At 37.0% G+C, this 23,356-nt stretch overlaps 2 protein-coding genes across 3 annotated transcripts in view; one reads left to right on the plus strand and one right to left on the minus strand.

Moving 5' to 3' along the window:
* Nucleotides 1-23,356, plus strand: part of EMB2421 (FAD/NAD(P)-binding oxidoreductase family protein) — a 222,303-nt gene that overhangs the window by 195,078 nt on the left and 3,869 nt on the right. The window lies entirely within an intron of this gene.
* On the minus strand, nt 16,335-17,182 carry LOC149542583 (uncharacterized). Its single transcript, XM_089796214.1, has 2 exons — nt 17,153-17,182; nt 16,335-17,025 (listed from the first exon to the last, which is right to left on the minus strand). The coding sequence occupies exon 2, from the start codon at nt 17,009-17,011 to the stop codon at nt 16,457-16,459; it is 555 nt and encodes a 184-aa protein (XP_089652340.1). The 5' UTR covers nt 17,012-17,025; nt 17,153-17,182; the 3' UTR covers nt 16,335-16,456.

Here is a 23,356-nt window from a genome sequence, read left to right on the forward strand (position 1 = left end):
TTTAGTACTCCAAATTGTTTTAGAGTCTAATTAACAAGATTTAATCCCATTTTTACTAGGATAGAGATTGAGCCACAACTAGTCGTTTTGAATGAGGAGGCACAACCATAGTGGACTCTCTAATGTTCTGTTCTAGAGTTGCCTTGTGAAGTCCCATAGTATGCTTCAAGTAGTCTTGTCGTGTGCTTCAGATAGTCTGGTTGTGTGTTGCAGATAGTATCCCTTAGTGCTTCAGGTGGCTAGTGTTTCAGATAGTTCTCTCAGTGCTTCGGGTGGCTAGTGCTTCAAGTAGTTCTCCCTCACTGCTTTGGGTGGCTAGTGCTTTAGGTCAATGCTTCAGCTAGTTCTCCCTCAATGCTTCGGGTGGCCAGTGCTTCAGGTAGTTCTCCTTTAGTGCTTTGGGTGGCCAGTGCTTCAAGTAGTTCTCCCTCAATGCTTCGGGTGGCCAGTGCTTCAGGTCAACGCTTTAGGTAGTTCTCCCTCAATGCTTTGGGTTCTAGTGCTTCGGGTGGCTAGTGCCTCAGGCTCGTACAGTATTACCTTGATGGCCGTACAGTAGAGTGTATACCTGTACGTTGTAGAGTGGAGGGTACAGAGTGAAGATCAAGTTGTGAAGTCGATGGTGTATAGGTTGTAGGAAAATGACTAATAATGCAACTAGAACTTAAAGATCCAAATTCATCAAATAAAGCCAAAACATGAATGGAGATGGAACATAGATGGTGCTCTGATTTGCTAGATCCAAGCGAGGTATACATGCAATGAAATAGGGTGAGAGTTGAATCTCACTGAAATCGGACAAGCCAAGTAGGGAAGATCTTTCACTTCCGAAATGACAAATAATAGAGAATCCCAACAGGAATTCGTAGTCCAAAGAAATATAATCCAAATCACATACTTAACAACTACCTACATGCCATGCTTAAATACCCGTTGGGGAACCTTTCTGAGGGTGTACGAAGATAGCCGACGGCAACACTTACCAATTGATACTTAAACAAAAATGAGTCCAAGATATACTAAATCAATCGGAACCACACATACAAATATTAACTTGGACCCCATATTAAATAATTAAACTAATTAAAGGTCCTTTCACTGTATTATTTAAATTCTGGGACTAGTTAATTAATTAATTAAATTAAATTATTACATTTAATATTGGGCACATTACATACTCTTAGGACTAGACCCTCTACCTCTTTCCTAGCTTTTACTAGAGGTGGGAAGAGCAAGATGTAAATTGTTTTGATGTTGCATTTACTTTTAGTTTTACAAAGACAATTTGCTATTTTATTTTTGCTTTAGAATATCACAGTACCAGTCATCTACATTCCACGGATGCCATTTTGTAACCAATTTGTATTTAAATATATTTAGACTCAACTTGTTTCTTTTGTTTTCTCATTTACTAATGCATTATATTCATCATTGAGTTTTGAAAAGTAATTGCATTTGTAATTAAATTTAACAAAATTTTCAAGTTGCTGAGTTTTTTTCCAAGTTTTCTTCGAGTTTCTTTCTAGGCCTTGGTGAGAAGTTGCCAAGTCGGAATGTTAAATGTTTTAACTATGATTGCAAACATTATTTGCAAGAACTCTTGCAACTCAATCACACTCTTTAAGAGGATGAGACATATCTAGTCTCAACAATTTTGAGAAATAATTTCTTGGAGAGGGTCTAGAATAGTACATGCATTGTTTAGTGATTGTAGATAAATATCTACACATCTCTTGCGCCAAGTACTACTTGGTTGACCTTGGCAGATTTAACCAGTTCTTTAAATGCTTTGTTCATGCCATACAGACAAGGGGTCCAATACATATATTTGTAGGCAACTTTGACCAATTGCTTCAAAGCCCTCTACATAAAGGTTGCATCTGTCATGATTGCACCACATTCTTGAGGTCAATGTCCCGAATAGCATCTTTGAGGATTTGAAACTAAAAGTCCTCTGACTAGTGATGCCTCAAATAGTCAATAGCCCTAAGCAAGTACCCTATAACCATGTCACCACAATATTGATGAGTTGGCGTGTGTGATATCCATTCACACAACCATGATAATGCTACATCCATTTGTAACCCATGTGGCCTTTATTTTTTGAATAGGAGTGTTTATCTTGAAATAGTTATCTGAAATTTTAATCCTTGTTTTCTTATCATAGTGGCACATGCAAATGTTGTGTTCTAATAATCTCGTCTACAATCTTCTTATAATATGGATTGTGAGTAACATGGAATGGATCGATATTAGAAAAGACAACTTTTCCAATGACATCAGTTGTCTTGTTCCTCATTTTATATTAAACTTGTTTGGCATTGGGAGATGAAATTGTTAGCCTGCATTTCTTCTTACGCTATGATTCATTGGATGAACAAATAGGAACTCTTCGCTATCCAAAAATGCCAACAACTCTTCATATCATACTACTAGACGGTGTGTTGTATGCTTTGATACCACTGAAATAATCTGTAATAACCCTCAATAGGTGATAGCTTAATTAAACATCAATTTTCCTTCACAAGATTAATGGTTTGACATTTTGTCAAACATTTTGCATGAAATCTCTATCTTGCTGTCTTTTATCTTTAGATTATTTCCACTTGCTTGTAATGGTTCAAATTTAGTTTAGACGCATGCAAATGGTTGTTAGATGTCCAAATAAAGAAGCTGAAGTACAAATGCTATCTTTTTTTGACCATTCAAATACATACATATGATTTCATCCTGTGAAATGTGCATCTACAGCCAATAGATATTTATACAAACACTTGGCATACAATCTAATGACTGAAACACATAACTACAACTCTCACGACATTTGCAATTAAATTAAGAACCTGTAGGTGAGTGCTGTAGATATCAAATTGCAGCAGATTTGTATGAGGAACAACATACAACAGTATGCTTCCTCCAACTTAAGGCAGATCGCAGTTAGCATCTAATAGACGCTGCCCCAATAAAAGAAAACATCAAACTCCAAACGAAAATGCAGGTCTGCAACTTATAATTTCCATCTCCAAACCCTTACGAATCAGATCAATTCACTCACAAATATTAACTTCTTTTGCACAGTTAATATAGCTAAGAAGACAAATCAAATTGCTGTACTTCAGCAGCAAGTTGCACTACCAATTTCAAAAAATCTTCCACTATTCTTCAGTAGTGGATAACAAATCCTTAGAACAAACCCTTATACTTCAGCAAAGGCACAAACTTCAGAACCTCAGAAAAAAGCCACAAAAGCATCAAAAGAAAATATAATATCCAAGCATGCTTTTCCCAATGAAATGAGCTCATATTTATAATGCCTTTGTTGACAAAAGTTTCCAAAAGAATTCAACTTCTGAAATTTTGAAAGTTTCCCAAAAGAACTCAACTCTTAAGACTTTCCAACTTGACTCTTTTGGCAACATTTAATACTTAGCTTGGCATAATATTAATAATATTAATGGCCCCTTCCAATGAGTACTCAACCCTCAACTTAAGTGATATTATAAAGTTAAATTATAACTTTATAATAAATCATTTAATGATTAATAATAATGTGGCCACTAAAAATATTATAACTCCCAAAATACTCATCATTTAAATATGTCGTCTGAAATAAGAGTCATGCCTATTATTTCTCTATGTGACCAAATGCACTATCCAAAAATAGAAAGGGTCCATCTCAATTAACACCCAGCTTACCACAAATAGTAAGTACACAAAACTAAGCCCAAATGAAGTATGATATGAGCCAAACGAAGACCAACCTGTAACTTGATGAATTCTGGAGAGGATAAGATCCTTCCAAGCCAAGCCATTGCATCAGAAGACCCTCTATACACAATAATTAGCCTACGAGGTTCACAATAATAGGCTTGTTACCAATTTAACATACCTCCTAAATTGCTATGTTATATGCTGAACTAAGTGTGTTTTAGTTGCTGACTAAGTCTTTTTTAGTTGCTAAGAATACATATTACAGAATGAAAAGAATGCAGAAAGTAAAGTACAGGAATCAATAAACAAGAAAATTGATCACTTTTATTCAAAATACAAGTACCAAAATAGTACATTTTTATGGAAATATTCAAAATTGTTTTGATAAGGTACAAAGTGTTCAAGTTTTACACAATACTTAAATACAATGCATTCAAATATCACACAAGCATTCTCAGCTCCTAACATAATATCTGAATAAACACATTGTATAAACAGAAAAGTACTGAAAAAGATAAGAGGAAAGGCATCAACTATCTGAATGAAAGATTTGTTGAGTTGAATGTCGAAGGGTTGAGCCCGCATCTCCGTTTGGGAATAGCCCTGCAAAATATAAAAGAAGAAGAGGGTTAGTTCATATGAACTAAGCAATGTAGATCTTTCCAATCATCTATACTCTACTGTTCCTATAATATGGTTATTCAGATAACTATATTAAAAGACAAGAAGGCAATAGAGAAATCTGAAAAATAAAACATGTTTATGCTAATGAGTTTGTTCCATGTGCAAATACAGGTATGATGTTTGAGGTTGTTGAAGGATATTGCATAAATTATACACTTGAAGCCTTTCGACTGAATCATGTCAGGGCCAAGACTGAAGGACTGAGGATGCTATTGAAGGGACATGCATAAATTACAAGCGTGAAACCTTCTGGTCAAATCAAGTAGAGATGAAGATTAAAGACATGGGAAGATTGTTGAGGGGGCATACATAAATTACAAGTATGGGACCTTCTAGTTGAACCATAGCAGGAGATTGAAGACACAAGGAGATTGTTAAAGGGACGTACATGTATTATAGTTTCTCCATAAGGCTTAAAGATTCAAGAGGAATTGTACAAGAACTTGCATAACACTGCCGATTGGCGTATCAAGGTTTGGTTTGGAATGAGGCAAATCATGAATGCAATAGATGATCTTTTACTTTTGACAAAGGAGTTTGCTGATAAACTTAATATAGGCATTCATATGGTCATTGCTATTATTTAAGTTAGAAAAAGGTTCAAACAACTCATGAAAACCCAGTTATAGCAGCAGGCGATCAGGAAATATTAGAATCTTATGATGGGGAAGATACTCAATCAACAAATAAATTGTAAGCAAGCATCAAACGTTAAAGTATAATAGATGTGAGATAATAAACATAGAAAAATAACAAGTAACTTTAATGCTTAAACAAAGGAAGGAGTAGCACTTCATGTATATGATAATGTCAAAGCAATCATCAAGTCAAGGACAATCTACAATTATTCAAATGTTTTTTCTAGTCACAAGTGTAAGTACATTTGAATGACAATCATTTGCAGAAAATCTGATGATGCACTCAACACAGCAAGATAAACCTTCAACTATATTTGAAAATGAAAATCTTGTGAATCTGTTAACAATTACTGGAGTTATGGGCTTGTAGATTTCTGATGTTGCAACTCTGGTTGTGGGTTACATGATAATATTTAGAGCAGCTCAAGCAAAACAATTTATCAATTATATTTTGTTTGAAGGTAGCTGACAATGCAACTTTATATGGATGCTGCATGGTTTTAGATGAAGTTGTGCAAAAACCACTAGGTTTTATGCTTTGCAACTTTTCTGTGCAAATTTTTGTACATAGCATAAGGCATATTAAGGGACTCCCCCTATGGTGGCATAGTATCAGACTGCTCTCTATAGAATACATTCTGATTCTAGAGTGTAGATACACTATATATCACGTACGTGTTCTAGGAGAAATTGGTACAGTCTACCTAGAAGCATATAGCATGCAAGTGTACCAGAAGAAAGTGGCAGAGCCTATGTGGAAGTCAAGAGAATGTGCACATACAACTAGGATGATTTTTTGCAAATTTGGCTGAGTAGATTGGCAATAGAACAACTAAATATCGGCTAGAGTGCTTAAGCAAGACATAATCATCCTATGGGGACAATAGAATGACATGAATAGGGAAGGATTTAAGTCTATTTGTGGAAGATGAAGAAACTGAAGAGGAAATAAAGGATAATGTTAGCAGCAAGTAGCAAGACTGCAGGAGGTTCATATAGTGCATGACCAGCACAGAGAGACATGGCAATTGAGTACTAACCTGGCACAATACATCCAAAGGCTGTGTGTGGTCCATTGGTATATAATGCTAGTGGTGGCCAGTGCCTTGACTCTAGTTGAGCTTAGATGGATTCAAGAGAGCAAACAAGAAACACATGAATCTAATGATATATTTGGTCAGGAAGACGAATAAAAGATAAAACCATGAAAGGAAAGTTCATCTACAGTAGTAATATTATTTCCAAGTAAAACCCATATCAGATTTGGATAGGCATGTTAAAATGTCATAGCCATCAATATATTCGAAACCTAGCCAACAAGAAAACTTCATATTTACCTTTGTAAAACTAACGAAAAGGAAGCCATTTTCATCCAACAACAACTCGTGAGCTCACAATGAAAAATGGCTATCAGTAACCACGACGTAAAGACTGCAAACTAGACCAACAACCGTCCAAGCAAATATGGCGTCCAATAGGAGAATCAAACTCATAGTTAAAAGCTCAAATTTGAGCCGTTTACCAAGCAAGAAACACACCCAAAATTGCAGGAAAACATAATGGTGTCTAAACCACAAGAGGCCGTCCAAAGCATGGAGAAAAACTGCAGATAAAAACGTCCAAAGCATGGAGAATAACTACAGATAAAAACGTCCAAAGCATGGAAGAAACAGGAAGCTCAAAAAAAGACCACTGCTAGCAGAGATAGAGCAAATATGGCGTCCAAGTAAGCTAGGAAAATCGAACCAGCAAGATCATCCATGCGGCTAGGGTTTGAAAACCCTCATTCTTCCTATGCGTGAACACCAAAATGAAACAAAAAATTTAGCAAATAACCTTATGCCTCCCTTTTTGGTCGCCCTTTGTCACATTTCATAAAATTTCGGATCCATGGGAGTTAGGCATTTTTAATTTGAAACTCTAATTTTATCATACATAGGAGTTAAACACTTTTATCATTTGAAAAGTCCATTCTTTATTTATTTTATGTCTGATATGCATTAAACATTATAAAAATATTATAAAATGCATATAAAACTTAATCTAGAATAAAGATCTTTTATAAAGCCTTATATATATTAAATGAGTGATATATTATCGATCATTTAATATATATAAAACTTATAAAAGATATATTTTATATATTCCGTTTATTATATCTATTAAGATTAATGTGTTTAAAATTAATAAAAATAACGTTAAACACATTAATATTAATAAATATAATAAAAAGAAGATATGATTGTAAAATTAATATATCAAATGGGTGCAGTTATAAAACCATTGATTTTATTAATTAAATGAAGGGAATTAAGAGGAGTTTCAAATATCTTAATGCCTAAATGCAAGGAGAGTGTTTAGTGGATATCTTTAGAGACGTTTAGTTAACTCTTTCATGCAAAGATGAGTTCTATTTTAGCAAATGTGAATTGTTTGAGTTAACTGAACGTTACATGTAGTAATGGAGTTGAGTATGGAGCTATTTTTGAGGCTAAGGGCAGTTCTAGTTTCTTATGCAGTAATGGAGCAAAATAGTGCTATTTTTGGTGATTTATGGAGCAGTTAAGACCAGTTATGCATGCAGTACGTGATGAGAGCCTATTTTATGCATATTTTGCATAAAATTATGAGTTTTACATGCTATATTTTTGGGTTATTTGAGGGATCCGAGTTTGGGTTTTATGCATGATTTTGAGGGGCTAGAGGCAGTTTTCCAGTTATCTATCAGTTGGGTAGGTGGTTGAGAGTAGTTTTCAGAGGCTTCTTCATAGTTTCCATCATTTTTGACTGATTTTTTCTAGGCATGATCTTGGAATCCGAATTAGGGTTATGAGTTCTATATATTGTACCTTAACCTCATTATGAGGATCTTCTTTCAGATTCAGATTTTTTGCACATTGTAAATTTTGAGTTGATTGCAAGAGCAAATTTGTAGCAGAGATTTTTTCAGCATTGGTTATAGAGATTCAGTGGTTCCTTCTCATTGATTCTCGTGCAATATTGTGAATTTTTTACTTTAATGTTGTGTTCGCTTTCATTTAAGTTACATTCCTTATTGCAAATTTGAATCTTGATACGTGTGATTACAGGTCTTTGTTTGTGATCATTGTTTTTTATGCAGAAAATTGGTGAAACCTAGGTTTCCCTTTCAAAGCAGAAGATCCTGGTCCTTGCATATAAACATTTTTGTGGTTGCATGTTTGTTTGAGTATTGTGAATCAATTGTGTCTTTCATAATTCGTGTTGATTTGATTAAAGTTACATTCAAAACCATCGGTGTATCACCTCATTTAGGTTAGTACTCATTGTTTGTCATTCACTTCTCATCCCTTATCTCACGTATAATTTAGGATTAGGTGATCACTATTTAGGAATCGGCCTAGCTTTCGGAGATTCATCTCTCGTTTTAGGACAACCCACCACCCAAGAGAGTTTCCATGTTTCAACAGGATGGCTAGATTCTGCATCTTGCTATAGGCGCAATCCTAATTGACAATAAGGCTAATCTCTCAAACTTTGATACTGGCAAAAATGGGGACATTTTATAATCCATACCAAAATTTGTTGTTTTGGACTCACAATTTCACAATTTTAACACAGACATTTCACCAATGTAGCATCCTCTTTCTAGGTGATAGGACATAAGTGGCAGGTTGACCTATCACTTGAGTTCCCATAGGCCAATGAGATGATTAGGGGACTCATAGAGTGTTGCAGGGACTTTGGGAGTCATTTTGAGTAGTTCCTAAAATTTAGGGCAATCTACTTTAGGGAGAATGGACAGATGAAAAGAGAGTCCTCCAAGGGATTATAGAGCAGAGCCAAGGTCTTTGGAGGAGTTTCTAGTGTTTGAACAAGGTTCTTAAATTTTAGGGGGAGTTCATAAAATTTAGGATGTAATGTTCCCATTATAAAATAAATCATTTATCAACCTATTGTTAATGGGCCAATTGATTTAATATATCTTGGACTCATTTTATTTTTGATCCATAGTTTGTGTCGCCGTCGGCTACCTTTGTACACCCTCAAAAAGTTTCCCAACGGGTATTTAAGCATGGCTTGTAGGTAGTCTTTAAGCATGCTTTAGGATTAGTTCTATGTACTACAAATTCCTGTTGGAGTTCTGTATTGTTCGCCATTTTGAAACTAAAAGATCTTCACTATTTGGCTTGTGCAGTTTCGGTGGGATTCAACCCTCACCCTATTCCATTGTTGCATGTCATACTTCGCTCGGATTTGACAAATCGGAGCATCATCTTTCGGCATATATATTTCTTGAAGGAATTATCTATATTCAAGTCTCGTCTAGATTCCATCAAAATCTTTGTGTTTGTGAATGAACAAGAATGTTTTCACCGTAGGGCTCAGATATCTATCTGTACCACTTTTTGTTTCTTTCGTAACTACTTCTTCCTTGGTCATACGGCCTTCACCCTCCACCCACACCTTCATACATCCTTCCTGTCTTCCATCAATCCAACGTACAGCTTGCCGCACATCCATCTCAGCCTCACTCGTATGCCATTCTCTCCCCCTCCATCGTACGTCAACCCTAACCACCGTATGGTCATCCTTGACCATCGTACGAAACACATCAATCATCGTACAGCCTCCTGGACTGCACCCTTGCAATCCATCCACTGTACAACTATAATACAGCCTCCGTACAACCACTATTGTGATCCCCACTCTTTACGACCCTCATCCTAGGTGTTTGTACGACCAAGAACTTGGGCGTCACTAGACCTCTGCACTTGGGAATATTATAGTGGTATCAAAGCGTTTCGATCTTGCTAGCCTTTGAATAGTGAACGAGAGTTTATAGTCGGAAGAGACAAAGAATCCCTTCTGTTGATAGAATGGTTGCCGAACTGGAACCTACAGCTGCCGAACTCATGGAACTACTGAGAGAACTGGCCAGAAATCAGGTATAGGTCATTGATATTCAACGACTCGTGGAAGAGACTCAAGAAGTTGGTAGACAATAAAATATCCGGAGAACAAAATGGTCACAGTGCGGACTCGGTGTCGGGTAATTCAAACCCTAATCCAACATGCTCTTGACCTTCCATGCCTTCTTTTCCCCCACGGACGGAGGCACCACATGGAGGGAAACAACCAACCTTTGAAGCGATGCAAGAACAACTGAGAGAAGACTGGAAGAATGTGAATTTTGAGGAAGATATATTCTACAAAGACTACGCGGATCTAAGAATGAGATATTCGGAGGCGAAAATCAAGGATATTTTAACGATGATCTCAGAAGAAAGTTGAGTAAAGTAAATTTGTCTCCATTTGACGGATCTGGATCCATATCTGCACAAGCGTGGGTAATGAAGGCCGATACTTACTTCCAGCTTAATCCCATACTAGAAGGAATTAAATTTGCGGCGCTGCACTTAGAGGGAGTTGCGCATGAATGGTGGCATCATGGCACCATCACATTGGGGCAGGATCAAATAAATACTTATGTGGAATTCACTGAGAGATTGATAGATCAATTTGATGGCAAAGATCTGGAACTCAATTTCAAAGATTTGGCATAGCTGAGGCAAATTGGATCGGTCGACCAGTACATTGCGGAATTTCAGAAACTCTTTGTTTTGGTCATAGACATTTTTGAAAGACGACGGGTAGTGCTCTTCATGGATGGATTAACAGAACTACTGAAAGGTTGGGTAAAGGGGTTTAATCCTACCACCCTGTCGGAGGCCATTAAGAAGGCATGAAGTATGGCATCATCATTAACATCATCCTCGCGAAGTTACCCTTATTCCAAACCATTGATGTTTCCGAGGGACAGAGATAATAAACCTCCGCCCAAAAAGTCGTCGTTGGACAAAGCCACCAGACAGGAACTTTGGAGGAAGAAACTATGTTTCAATTGCAAGGGACATTGGGAGCTTGGCCACAAATGCCTCGGAAAAGGGAAGATCCATTACATTGTGGTCATGTTCGATGATGAGGATGAACAGGAAGAAATACCTGTCGAAGACAACCAACCTCATGACAACAACATGGTTAGTTTAAACCATATGGAAAGAATCGCATCTTTGGTACGGTGCGGAGGAACTATTGCCCTAGCCGATAGCTCGAGGTGCACAGTTTTTCATGTACGGGGAACCCTCCAAGGAAAAAGGATTATGGTGATGCTGGATGGCGAAGCCACTCTAAATTTCATAAACTTATCTTTGGTGAAGCGAAGAGGTCTACCTACGAAGACGCACGTAGGATTTCAAGTCAAGGTTGCCAGAGGGACTCTTTTGCCATGCACGCACCTTGTTCCTCAGCTAAGTATCACAATGGTAAATCACATGGTGACAGAGGATTTCTTCATAGTGGACTTTGATGATATGGAGGTTATTCTAGGCATACAGTGGATGGAGACACTTGATGAATACACTTATAGTTTCAAACGGATGGATATCACCTTTGTTGTCGATAGAATGAAGGTTGTTCTTCTCAGAATGGCAAATGAGGGTCCGAAGGAAGTTTCTGTGCATCGGTTGAAGACAATTTTTTGGCGTGATGATGTTGCTTGGGCTGCACATTGTTTTGTTTCGATAGAACCTATAAAAGGGCAATGGATACCTCTCCAGGATGACGATCTCCAGAAGATTTTGAGAAACTACAATAAAGTTTATATAGACATTCTTGCTTGCATACCACCACATCGAGGGTTTTAACATACTATCGAGTTAGAAGCAGAAGCCAAACTGGTCATAACCACACCGTTCCGCCATCCCAAGAAGTTCAAAGATGAGATTAAAAGGACGATTCAGGAATTGTTAGAGGAAGGATGGATCCGTCCCAGTTCTAGCCCCTTCATGTCGTCGGTGGTATTGGTCAAAAAGAAGGATGGGACGATGCACATGTGTGTGGACTACCGTGCGTCGAACAAAAAAAGAAAAGAATAGATATCCCATTCCAAGGATAGATAAGTTTTTGGATGAATTACATGGCGCAATCTATTTTTCGAAAATAGATCTCTATTCTGGATACCATAAGATCTGCATGAGAGAGGAAGACGTAAAAAAGATGGCCTTTTGTTGTCACTATGGGCATTATGAGTTTCTAGTCATGTCGTTTGGATTGACAAATGCACCTGCTACATTTCAATCATGCATGAATCACATCTTCAACAAACAATTGCGCAAGTACTTATTGGTATTTTTTGATGATCTTCTTATTTATAGCAGGATATGGGAGGAGCACTTGAAGCATTTGGATGAAGTCTTAAGGATCATGAAGGAGCAGTCTTTGTTCACCAATAAATCCAAGTGTGAATTTGGTATGACAAAAATATTGTACCTGGGGCATTTTGTTAGTAAATATGGAGTTCAAGTTCGTAAAGAAAAGATTTAGGCCATCCTTGATTGGCCTCCCCCAAAATCACTCACGGATTTGTGAAAGTTTTTCAGACTATGCAATTATTACCAAAGGTTCGTTAAAGATTCTCTTAGCTCAGTGCACCCTTAATGGATCTGACAAGGAAGGGATCTGTCCAGTGGAACGAAAAGGCACAACTTGCTTTTGATAAATTGAAAGAGGCAATGAGCACTTGTCTCATACTTGCATTACCTGATTTCACTTGACCATTCATTCTGGAGTGCGACGCATCTAGAGAAGGCATTGGTGTGGTATTGATGCAGGATAGACACCCCATAGCTTAGGAGAGCAGGAAGCTTACACAAATGGAATGCTTATATTCCATCTACGACAAAGAAATGTAGGCCATCGTACATGTATTAACCAAGTTTCGGCAGTATCTGGTGGGTGCCAAGTTTGTTGTCTAGATGGATCACAACAATTTGAGATATTTTCTGGAGCAACGGGATTTGAATGAGAGGCAACAAAAATGGGTAAGCAAGGTTTAGGCTTTTGATTTTGACATTGAATATGTGAAAGGGAAGGAACAATGTGGTTGTAGATGCCTTCTCCAGGAAACCCGCCATATGTTCACTAAACCAAATTTCAGCTGACTGTAAGGCACATCTGTTGGTAGAATATTCCAAAAACAAATTTTCCTATGAGCTAATGGATGGCAACGCCCAGAATTATCGGTACAAAGTGGTGGATTACATCATCTACTATAGGAATCGGATATTTTTAGTGCCAAAATCCAAATTGAAGCAGAAAATCTTAAAGGAAGTACATGACTCACCCTTGGTAGGACACCTGGGTTTCTTCAAAACTTACGGAAGTCTCCGAGAGAGGTTTTCATGGAAAGGACTTAAAGGGGATGTGTTGCAATATGTAAGATAGTGTGCGCAAATCCAACATACTCAACTTGTTGGGTTACTGCAACCTCTGTCGATTCTAGAACATAAGTGAGAAAGTATCTCAATGGATTTCATAATAGAGCTCCCCAAGGTGAATGGAAAGGATTGTATTTTCATGGTTGTTGACAGATTGACAAAATATGCACACTTCTTTGCCATCCCCTCAGATTTTCAGGCCGCACAAGTTACCGATTTGGTTTTTAGAGAAGTCTTTTGTCTGCATGGGTTACCTTGAAACATTGTCAGTGATCGGGATGGGCGATTCATCAGTATCTTCTGGACGGAACTGTTTCAATTGGCAGGGATAGAATTGTCACCAAGTATTGGTTACCACCCTTAGATAGATGGACAAACGGAGATTGTGAACAAATGGCTCGAAGGTTACCTTCGAAACTATGTCTCGACACAACAATGGGCGTGGGTCAAGTGGATACACTTAGGAGAATATTGTTAAAATACCACATATCACATGTCCATTGGGATGGCACCATTCAAAGCTCTGTACGAGTATGAACCCCTCTCCTTCATCGATACAGTGTTGGGAGACAACTGCGCACCAAGGGCGAGGGATTGGCTTCAGGAGGGACAAGACATCCTACATTACTTGAAGGAAAACTTGCAATGGGCACAGAATCAACAAAATAAGTACGCTGATAGACACCAAATAGAGAGGAGTTTCAAAATAGGGCCGTACAGATTCATCCCTTCACCATATAGGGATTTTTCCCACCATACGGACTGCTTTTCGTACGGCCATCTCTGGCCTGTACAATATGACCTCCCTTCTTGATCATACGACACCTTGCTGCCAGCGTACAGTGTCTCAATTCTGACTGTATGGCATTCCATTGGTTTGTACAGCATCTCAACCTTCGGGTGTATATCCGGAAAGGGGAACATTACGAAACTTGCCTCACGTACCTAAAATGGAACATTACAACTTTTAGGTTCTTTACCATGAGTTATATGTAGTTGCTCCCAAATTTCTTTGGCTGTACTAAAATGCATGTAATTGTCACACTGTGTAAACAACTTAGGATAGCACTCATTGCCTTTGCATTGGGTGACTTCTTATTTTCAAGATGTGTGAGTTCGAAGGGGAGTACATAGTCAGCTAAAATAATTTCCATACATCAAGACCAAGAGACTTAATGTAAATTATCATCCAAAAATTCCAAATGGTAAAGTTTATCCCATCAAACTTAGGAACCCCACTTTTTTCATGCTCTTCCAAATTTAAATCATCTATTGCCGTGAACAATATTTCATCATTTTGAGGATCATCCTCACTTCTGAAAGAAGCATTGCTGCCATCCTTAGAGTAGAGAATATTTTTAGCTTTATTAGATTTCCAATGTCCTATTACAAATTTTCTAATTTTCTAGACCTCCTAGACATATAATTTCTTTCATCAGCACTATCATCTTCTTTCTCATAAGGACATTTTGATGCAAAAAGGCCAAGTTTACCATAGTTAAAACACTTTAAAATTAGCTTACTTTTGTGCATTCCAAGACCTTTTTTCAGTTTTCTCACAAGGTCTGCAATTTCATCATTTGAGCCTTCCTTTAAACTTTCACTCTGTTTTTGCTCCTTTTCCTTGCCAATTTTTGCATCCTTAAATGTTGTTTCTCTTTGAGATGTGCTCTCAACATTTGTCCTCATTTGATAGGCTGTTAAAATACCATGCAATTTGTCTACGGTAAGAATATCCAAATCAGTCATTGCTTCTACAATAGAAACTTTGGCAGTGAATCTCAAAGGAAGAGTGCGAAGAATCTTTTGAACTATAGTCTTCTCGTCAACTGTTTCACCCAAACCTTTTAGAGCATTAACAACTTCATCAACCCTGAGAAAATAAACAACAATACTTTAATCTTCTTTCATGGGAATGTCTTTAGAAACAGTTCTGTGAGTTTGAACCTTTTGGGCTCCTGACTTTATCATCTCCATGATAAGCATTGAACAGCTTATCCCAAACCTCCTTGGCTGTAGTACAATGTGTCCCTTTAACAAACCCAGATTTTGACAAACCACATAAAAGAGCATTCATGGCTTAAGCAATGTTTTCAAACTTATCTTTCCATCAGCATCCATGGGGGGCTAAAGCTGGAATAGTATATCCATTGAGCACACTCATATAAACATCAAAACTGAGACATAATGTAGGTTTTCATACGAACACTCCAGAAAGCCTAATTGTTCCAATCAAATAGAGGAGCACAATTTGTGGCTAGACCTTCTAAGGCACTCATGGTGATACAGGACAGACCTACCCTTAGGCATTTAAGCTTTTGAAGAGAGAGCTTGGCTCTGATACCAATTGAAAACACAAAAATACTGAAAGGGAGAGGAGGTGATCGGTATTTTAAAATTTATTAACAAATAGAACAGATTCACACGAAATGATTTGAGATAATGACACACACAATTTATCACATGGAATGTAATGTCCCTGCTCCAATCTGATCCCAAAATACTGATAAAAGCTCAAGAAAACACTTTGCATACAAGGGTCATATGACTGATACAGTATTTCAATTTACTTTAATGACTCTTTTCTTCAATTTGCATCAATGAAAATCTTTTGGAAAAAGACTCAAAATTGACTACACAATGACCTAACATGAATGTGCAACTTATTTTGACAATATTCAATGCATATATGTACTAAAAACAAAGAAACGTGAATCGGAATCGGATCGGAATCGGCAAGGCCGAATCGAATCGTGAATCGGCAATGAATCGGCGATGAATCGGCAAATTTGAAAAAACCCTTTAAATTTAAAGATTTTAACAATTTAAAACTTATTTCATGCACCCTTTATTGAATATAACTTAAGCACACTATAACATCATCAAATAGAAGTTAAAACTTAACATACATAAACATGGAACATAAAATCCATCACATACGTAACTATGTTATCTAAAATGTAAATTGTAGGCTAGCTGAAGTAAATAGAAATCAAATGATCATAATGATTTAAATCATAGAATGTATGTAAGATGATCCATAAGACATCAAATCATAAATTTATGTAAGAATCTAAGATGAAGATCCATGAAAGTTTGAAACATATGTCTATCAATGATTCAGTATCAATATCTGTAAACAAAATATAAAAACAAGGCTCCAGCTCAAGCCTCAGGCTCATAGTCATCATCATCCTCAAGCTCGGCTACGGCCTTAGCCTCAGCCTCTGAGTATCCAGTCTGCCTAGTAGCAAGGCGTCTAATGTAGGTCCTAGAGGACTGTCGAGCCATATCTCCCGCATATAAGATGGGCTCACGAATGTCGCTAGGGCCTGTGTCTGTGCGTGCACGTGTGCGTCTACCAATGCCTGAAGAACGTGCTCTAGCTGCCTCAGCCTCTATATCCACCTGGTCAATCCACGCACGGTCTTCCTCAGTGAAGACTGGATCTACAACCTCTGTGAGCCACTCTGATTCTGGATCAATCTCCTCCAGAATGATCGGAGAGGAGTCAGTGCCCAAAATCTGTCTGATCCTAAGACAGAGGTTGTAATGAACGAAGACAAGATCATTCAACCTCTGCACTGTCAACCTGTTTCTCCTCTTCGAGTGGATGTGCTCGAACATGGACCAACTGCGCTCACATCTAGAAGCGCTGCTTGGCTGACTCAGAATACGAATGGCAATTTTTTGAAGTTTTGGGGTTGTGGCCCCAAACATTTGCCACCATCTATCTGAAATAAGGGAAAATAAAAATAATTAGTCTCATTTACAAATTACAAGTTAACTCTAAAATTACATAATCAACTTTAAGTTTAGAATCTAGATTCATGAACATTGAATATATTATTTAATTTTTACCTGGCTGTATTGTTTCCCGAGCATCTATGGCTACCCTGCAGCACTGCTATCCTCATCAGTACTCAACCTCTGGATCACTGTATATAATCCGGTGAGAACCTCCTCATCCGCCTTGAAGTCAGGACGGAAACGAAATGCCGAATTCAAAAAGTAAGTTGCTGCATGGATGGGTCTGTGGAGTTGATTCTGCCATCTCCTATCAATGATGTCCCAAATAGGGGCATACTTCTCCTGCACTCCTGCATACTGAGCTCTAATGGCCGACTTGGCCCTATCCATGCCCTCATATACGTAGCCCATAGAGGGCTTCTCCCCATCAGCAGTTCGTAGGAGAGATGCAAGAGGCTCAGTGGCCTACATATAAAGTAAAACAAAAATTTGAGTCAAAACTTAAACATAGAATAATTCAATAATATAACTTAAGGTAAAACTAAATCATTAAACAATTAGCATAGTAAATTGTAAAATATTAAATGTTAAATTGCAATAAAATTACCTTAAGGATTTCTCTAGCAGGTTTCCAAAAACCATCATCATCAAATATGCAATCCACCACATCTATCCCTGTAGTGGTCGTAGCATGGGAAGATGAAATCCACTCCCGCCCAACAAACATGCTCCTCAAATCATCCCTTGATGTCAACAAGGACTGCAAGGTGATGAAATTCGAGGCAAACCTCGTGATCCCTGGACGAGCTAACTCTTTGTCTCCTGTGTACTTCCTCATTGTGCTAAGGACAAATGAATGATTATAAATAAACTTGCATATGTTTTTTGCCCTTTCCACACATGACTTGACCCACTCAAGTTTTCCAATTTCCTCCAACATGAGGTCAAGGCAGTGTGCTGCACAAGGGGACCAAAATATGGTGGGGTGCCTCTCCATCAAAAGTTTGCCTACAACAATTTAAGATAATTAGAAATTCAAATTTCAAACATGTTAGAACTTAGGAAACTTAGAAATTCTAAGTTAGAATTAGAAAAAGTTCAAAATTCAAATAAATTTATTTTCAAAACTTAAAAAGTTAAAAGTTTACCTGCAGCAACATAACTTGCTGCATTATCCGTCACCACTTGCACCACATGTTGTTCCCCCACCTCTGCTATAACTTCCTCAATAACCTCACATAAGTATGTGGCGTTTTTTACATGAGCAGAAGCATCAATGGATTTGAGGAACATGGTCTATCCTACAAGTAACAAAATAACGAATTATAATTACTATTAGCAATCAACAAATCAAAATTTGAAATAGTCAATCACGATTCAAAATTATGTATGTAGGAAAGTAGAATGATCAATCACCTCCACAGGATACAAGAAAATTGACGAGTGTTCTTCCCCTCCTATCTGTCCAACCATCAGTCATGATGGTGCAACCCTTTTCGATCCACTCCTTTCGGTTGTCCTCAAGCTCATGCCTCATATTCTCAACCATTTCCTCCAGGAGTTATCCACTCAACTCAGCCTCAGTTGGGGCTTTAAACCCCGGACCACAAATGGTAACTGCATCTATCATGTTCTGCCAATAAGGATTCCTGTCACAAATAGATAATGATATTGATTAAAAACTTAGATGTCAAAAACTAAAATCATAAAACAAGTAGATATAATTAAAGTTTTACTTTTACTTTTAACTTTAACTTTGAAGATAACAAAGAAAAAAGAATCAATTACCTGGCTGCAATAAATGGAATGTTGCAAAAGTACCAGAATTTGCAAATCTCTTTTCTGGCAGCATCATGAATCTCCTTGTTCAAACCCATGCCCTCAAGCGTGGGTTGGGAGCCAGGAGTAGTGCGGGGCACAAAGTAACTATCCATTCTGCTTTTCCACACTCTAGGCCGCAATAGGTTGGTGTTGGACTCTGTCTCAGTATGAGACTGACTACCACTAACACTCACATGAGCACTAGCACTAGGATGAAAAGGAGGCCTAGAAGAACCCTTTCCAACACAACCTACGGATGCGGAAGCTGATGCAGATGCACTTGCAGATGTAGATGCGGTTGCGGATGTGGGAGCACGGGAGCCAATACCTCTTAACCCTTCAAGTTGCATTTTCTTAGTCAACTTGTCTTGTTCAATTTTTTCTAATGCCACTAAACAAGAGCGTTTTGCCTCAGCGGTTTGATGAGTGCAAACTGTGACATCATGGCTAGGTATGCCAGCAATGTGGTATTTCAATCTATAGATACCTCCCGAATTTATTTTTTCTTTGCAAAATATACATTTTGTTTGATATTTGGTTCTCCTAGGAAACTCTTCATTATATTTCCAGCATTCATCTTTTTTACCCATTGTGGAAATTGGAAAATGAAAGCAAAGGGCTGCTGCAATAAAAAAATTCATGTAAAAAATCAAAGTTTGCAACTAATAAACAAAAACTACAAAACAACAAACCCTAGTTTGCAATTTAGTAAAAATAAAAAACATTCAAGATTTGCAAATGAACACTAAAAATATTTAACAAAAAATGCATACTACACTAACATGCAAAAAAAAAACCAACACTTACCTCTTGCAAATGAGTTGAGGAGTGTTGATATTGACTCCTTAATGCTCCCAATGCAATTTATGGCCTCCCCAAATGGACTTCTGATCTCTTTGGTGCTCTTCTTTCTTGCTGGTTGGAAACCTATGGATTCTCTTTTCTCTTCTTCTCTCTCACTCTTCCTCTTTTCTACTCATACTAAGCAAATAGAAGGCTCTTTAGGGTTATAACAAAGAGGAAAGTCAACTTAGAAAGCAAATAAAACATGTGTTTTTTTTTTTAAATTGAACTTTCTATCCTTGCTGCAACGGCCGATTTCTGGAGATTCACAATAGCGATTTTGGCGATTCACAAGAAAAAATCACCACCAACGATTTCCGATTCCAAAAAAATCGGGAGCCATGAATCTTATCGCGATTTCGGCAATTTCATGGCGATTTTTGGAACTATGACTAAAAAATACTTGCAATATGCTGTTACAGCAAATAGTAATTATGACAAACACTTTGGATGCAACCTATGATGACGTTAATGCACTTATAGCCAAGTGGCATTAATACAAACATTTGATATGCAGAATTATAACATTATTTATGCCAAAAAGAGAACCTACAGCCAATTGGCATTTTGTCAAACAATTCGCATGCAAACTAATAAGCTGATCATGAATGATAAATACATATTCAATTACACTATATCAGACCAGCAACTTATGTCTCCTTTATTGCACATAAAATGTCAACTACAATGCTAGTATGAAATGTCCAAGACTCTTGGCTTACATCCGCAAGAATAATCTTAAATCTTGTTACAAACTTTCATCTACAGCCTTACCTTCTAATATTCATCTAAATGATAAGAAAAATGCATGAAATATCCAAAGGAACTTGATTATAGATGGCTGTAATAATTTTCACCAATGCTGCCTTTCCGCTTTGCTTTTTCGCTCTGCTTTTTTGGACTGTTTTTTTGGATCTGTTTTTTCGGATTTGTTTTTTTCTCAATGTAACACAAATAGAAGACTGAAGTATCTTCCTCCCAGCTGCAATAATTCAAGTGATATTTCACACCCTCAAAATTGCTATCAATAGGAAGTTTTTCGTTTCCTATGACAAAGAAGTAATTTGCAAAAACCCGAGGCTCCACAAAGTGAAACAACAACAACAACAACAACATCAAATCTGCCCTGATGAGAATGAAGCCCAGGATGCCTATTTATTTTTTTTCTCCACTTTCTCCAGAAACTTCTAGAACATTATTTTATTTATTAAGTGACTTTATAAAATATTCTATAATTCAAGTCACTTTATTAAATTAATTAAATATAAAGTTACCTTTTAATATTTGTTTATTTGATAACTTTATAAATAATTAACTTAATACCACTTATTTATTTAATTAAAATAATTAATTAGTCATCCTCATAAAATATTCATTATTTTGGACAACTTAATTAATTAAATTAATTAAATCAAATTACCTCCAAAAAAAAAGGGACATGACGTGGAAACCCTTTTAGGGTAAAAACCACGGTTCACTAATCAGTCAATGATGGACAGCAACCCAAGACAACAAAGGCTTCAACCTTCACAACTCAATCTCAGGCTCCAACCTTTCTAAGAGCTACAACTCTAACTCATTGCATGGCTTCAATCCTTATAGATACAACTCGATGTTACTATAAGAAAATATTATTTAGAAACACAGCTAACAACAGTCATATCATTGACTACCTTTCAGAGAACTCTATGACAGCATGTACTTCAACTAAATGCCTTTTAAAATGTGGAACTCTGTCATTTCTCTCAGAGAAGTCCTTTTAAACTATTCAGATTTAAGGATAACTTCCAGCCTTCTTAGTTCATTACGCTACCCATGTTTATTTTCTTACAGCCACCAAAAACAACGGGAGCATCACAACCATACTAATGGCACATCACTGATAGGAACGCCTTCAAATAATAGGGCCAGTCCCTTTATTTGAACTGATCTTGCCATGGAGAAGGTAGGTGCCAGTTTTCAGTTTTGTTTCAATGTGTATATCACTGATAGAGCTTTAGTGACGAACCCCCTATTTGAATGCTACCACCTAAAAACTTCAGAAAAGATCTCTTCCTGCACCATTCAGCCTCGTTTCATTGAACTCACTCTATAATTTTCAACACTTGTTATATATATACTTATCCACATCCCCTAAAAACATATTCATCAAAAAAATATTCCCATTTTATCAGTTACTGTTGTCAGCTTGCTGAATACATTCTCTGACATTTGACAGTTAAATTCTAAGACATTCTTTGTTTTGTCTTTTTCAAGTAGAGAATTTTAATGACAGCTGCAGCCACTTGTGCATATGATTTCCTAGACACGGTCCAAATAGATTAGATAATCTTTATGACAGTTGCAGCCACTTGTGCATATGATTTTGTAGACACAGTCCAAATAATAGAGAATATTTATGACACTTGCAGCCACTTGTACATATGATTTTGTAGACACAGTCCAAATAGAATAGATTGTCCAACATTAACAGTGAAATCTTTAATTGTAGATTATCACTGAAAAATATCAACACACATGATGTACCTAGTGAGAGTGGCACTTCATTTGGTTGTGGTTCAACGGATGGCCTTGATTTAGATCTTTTGGTGAAGATTGAAGATGAGCATACAAATGTCTGATTCTAATTGTTTCAAAATTTGTAATTGCAATGATTTTCATTTGAATTGTCATAGGCATAATATATGCCACAATATTGAAATCTTGAACTATCAGTTGACATTTACCGTTATTGCTACTATTGATCAATGATGGTGAATCATACTATCAAATGTATCCACAATTCTGTATTTTTTAAATTCTTTTGCACTCGCACCTACACACACAATACCAGTACCCAAACATATTGTACCCAAGAATATTTTCCTGTACTTGCATACCAGAATCTCATACCCATACCCGATCTCACACCAGAACTGGCAACTTAGCTATTAAGCTACTAGTAGGCTTGCATGGTGCTTTCCTTGAAAGAGGACGTGCTCTTGCCTTGCTTCATTATTTATAATGTTGACATCCTTTTGTGTCCTTAATATATTCAATAATTTGTTCCTCTGGCAACTCTTTTTTAGTTGACTTTGGAGAAACGCTTATCATTAAGCTGGTTGTAGCACATAGTTGAGCTCTGACTTGACCATGTGAGATTTTATACTTGATCATGTACTGGCCACAACCCAAACAATAAGCCCCTCACTCAGCCATGCATGTTGCTGAAGAGTGACATGTCAATTTTAAATGGGCTGGCTACCTTTGAGACAACTGGAAAAAACCACCATTCTTTCTGCACGAGTAATGAAACAAAACAAAAGGAAATTACAACCTTACACTGCATTAAGGAAAAAAATGAGGCATTAGAATTTAGAACATCTATATTATCATTGTCTCCAAAAGTTCTAGAAAAGATTAAAATCATTTTCAAAAAGTTAAAATAACTTGAAGAATTTGAAAGGACACTAAAGATCTTCAAAATATCACAAGTAACTCATTTTTGATAGATCTCTCTCATTTGGCCTTCAAGTTTTCAACAACAATAAAAATGGCAGCTTGGAAGCAAAATGCTACTTTGTGCTCTTCTGCTTGTGAAATGAGGACATGAATCACTGACTCTATGCTAAAGGAGTCAATAGAATGCACTCTAGGGAAATATTAGTTAAC

Source organism: Cupressus sempervirens, chromosome 8, assembly GCF_028749045.1.
Source record: "Cupressus sempervirens isolate cs-2001-9-10 chromosome 8, ASM2874904v1, whole genome shotgun sequence".
Classification (NCBI taxonomy): Eukaryota; Viridiplantae; Streptophyta; class Pinopsida; order Cupressales; family Cupressaceae; genus Cupressus; species Cupressus sempervirens.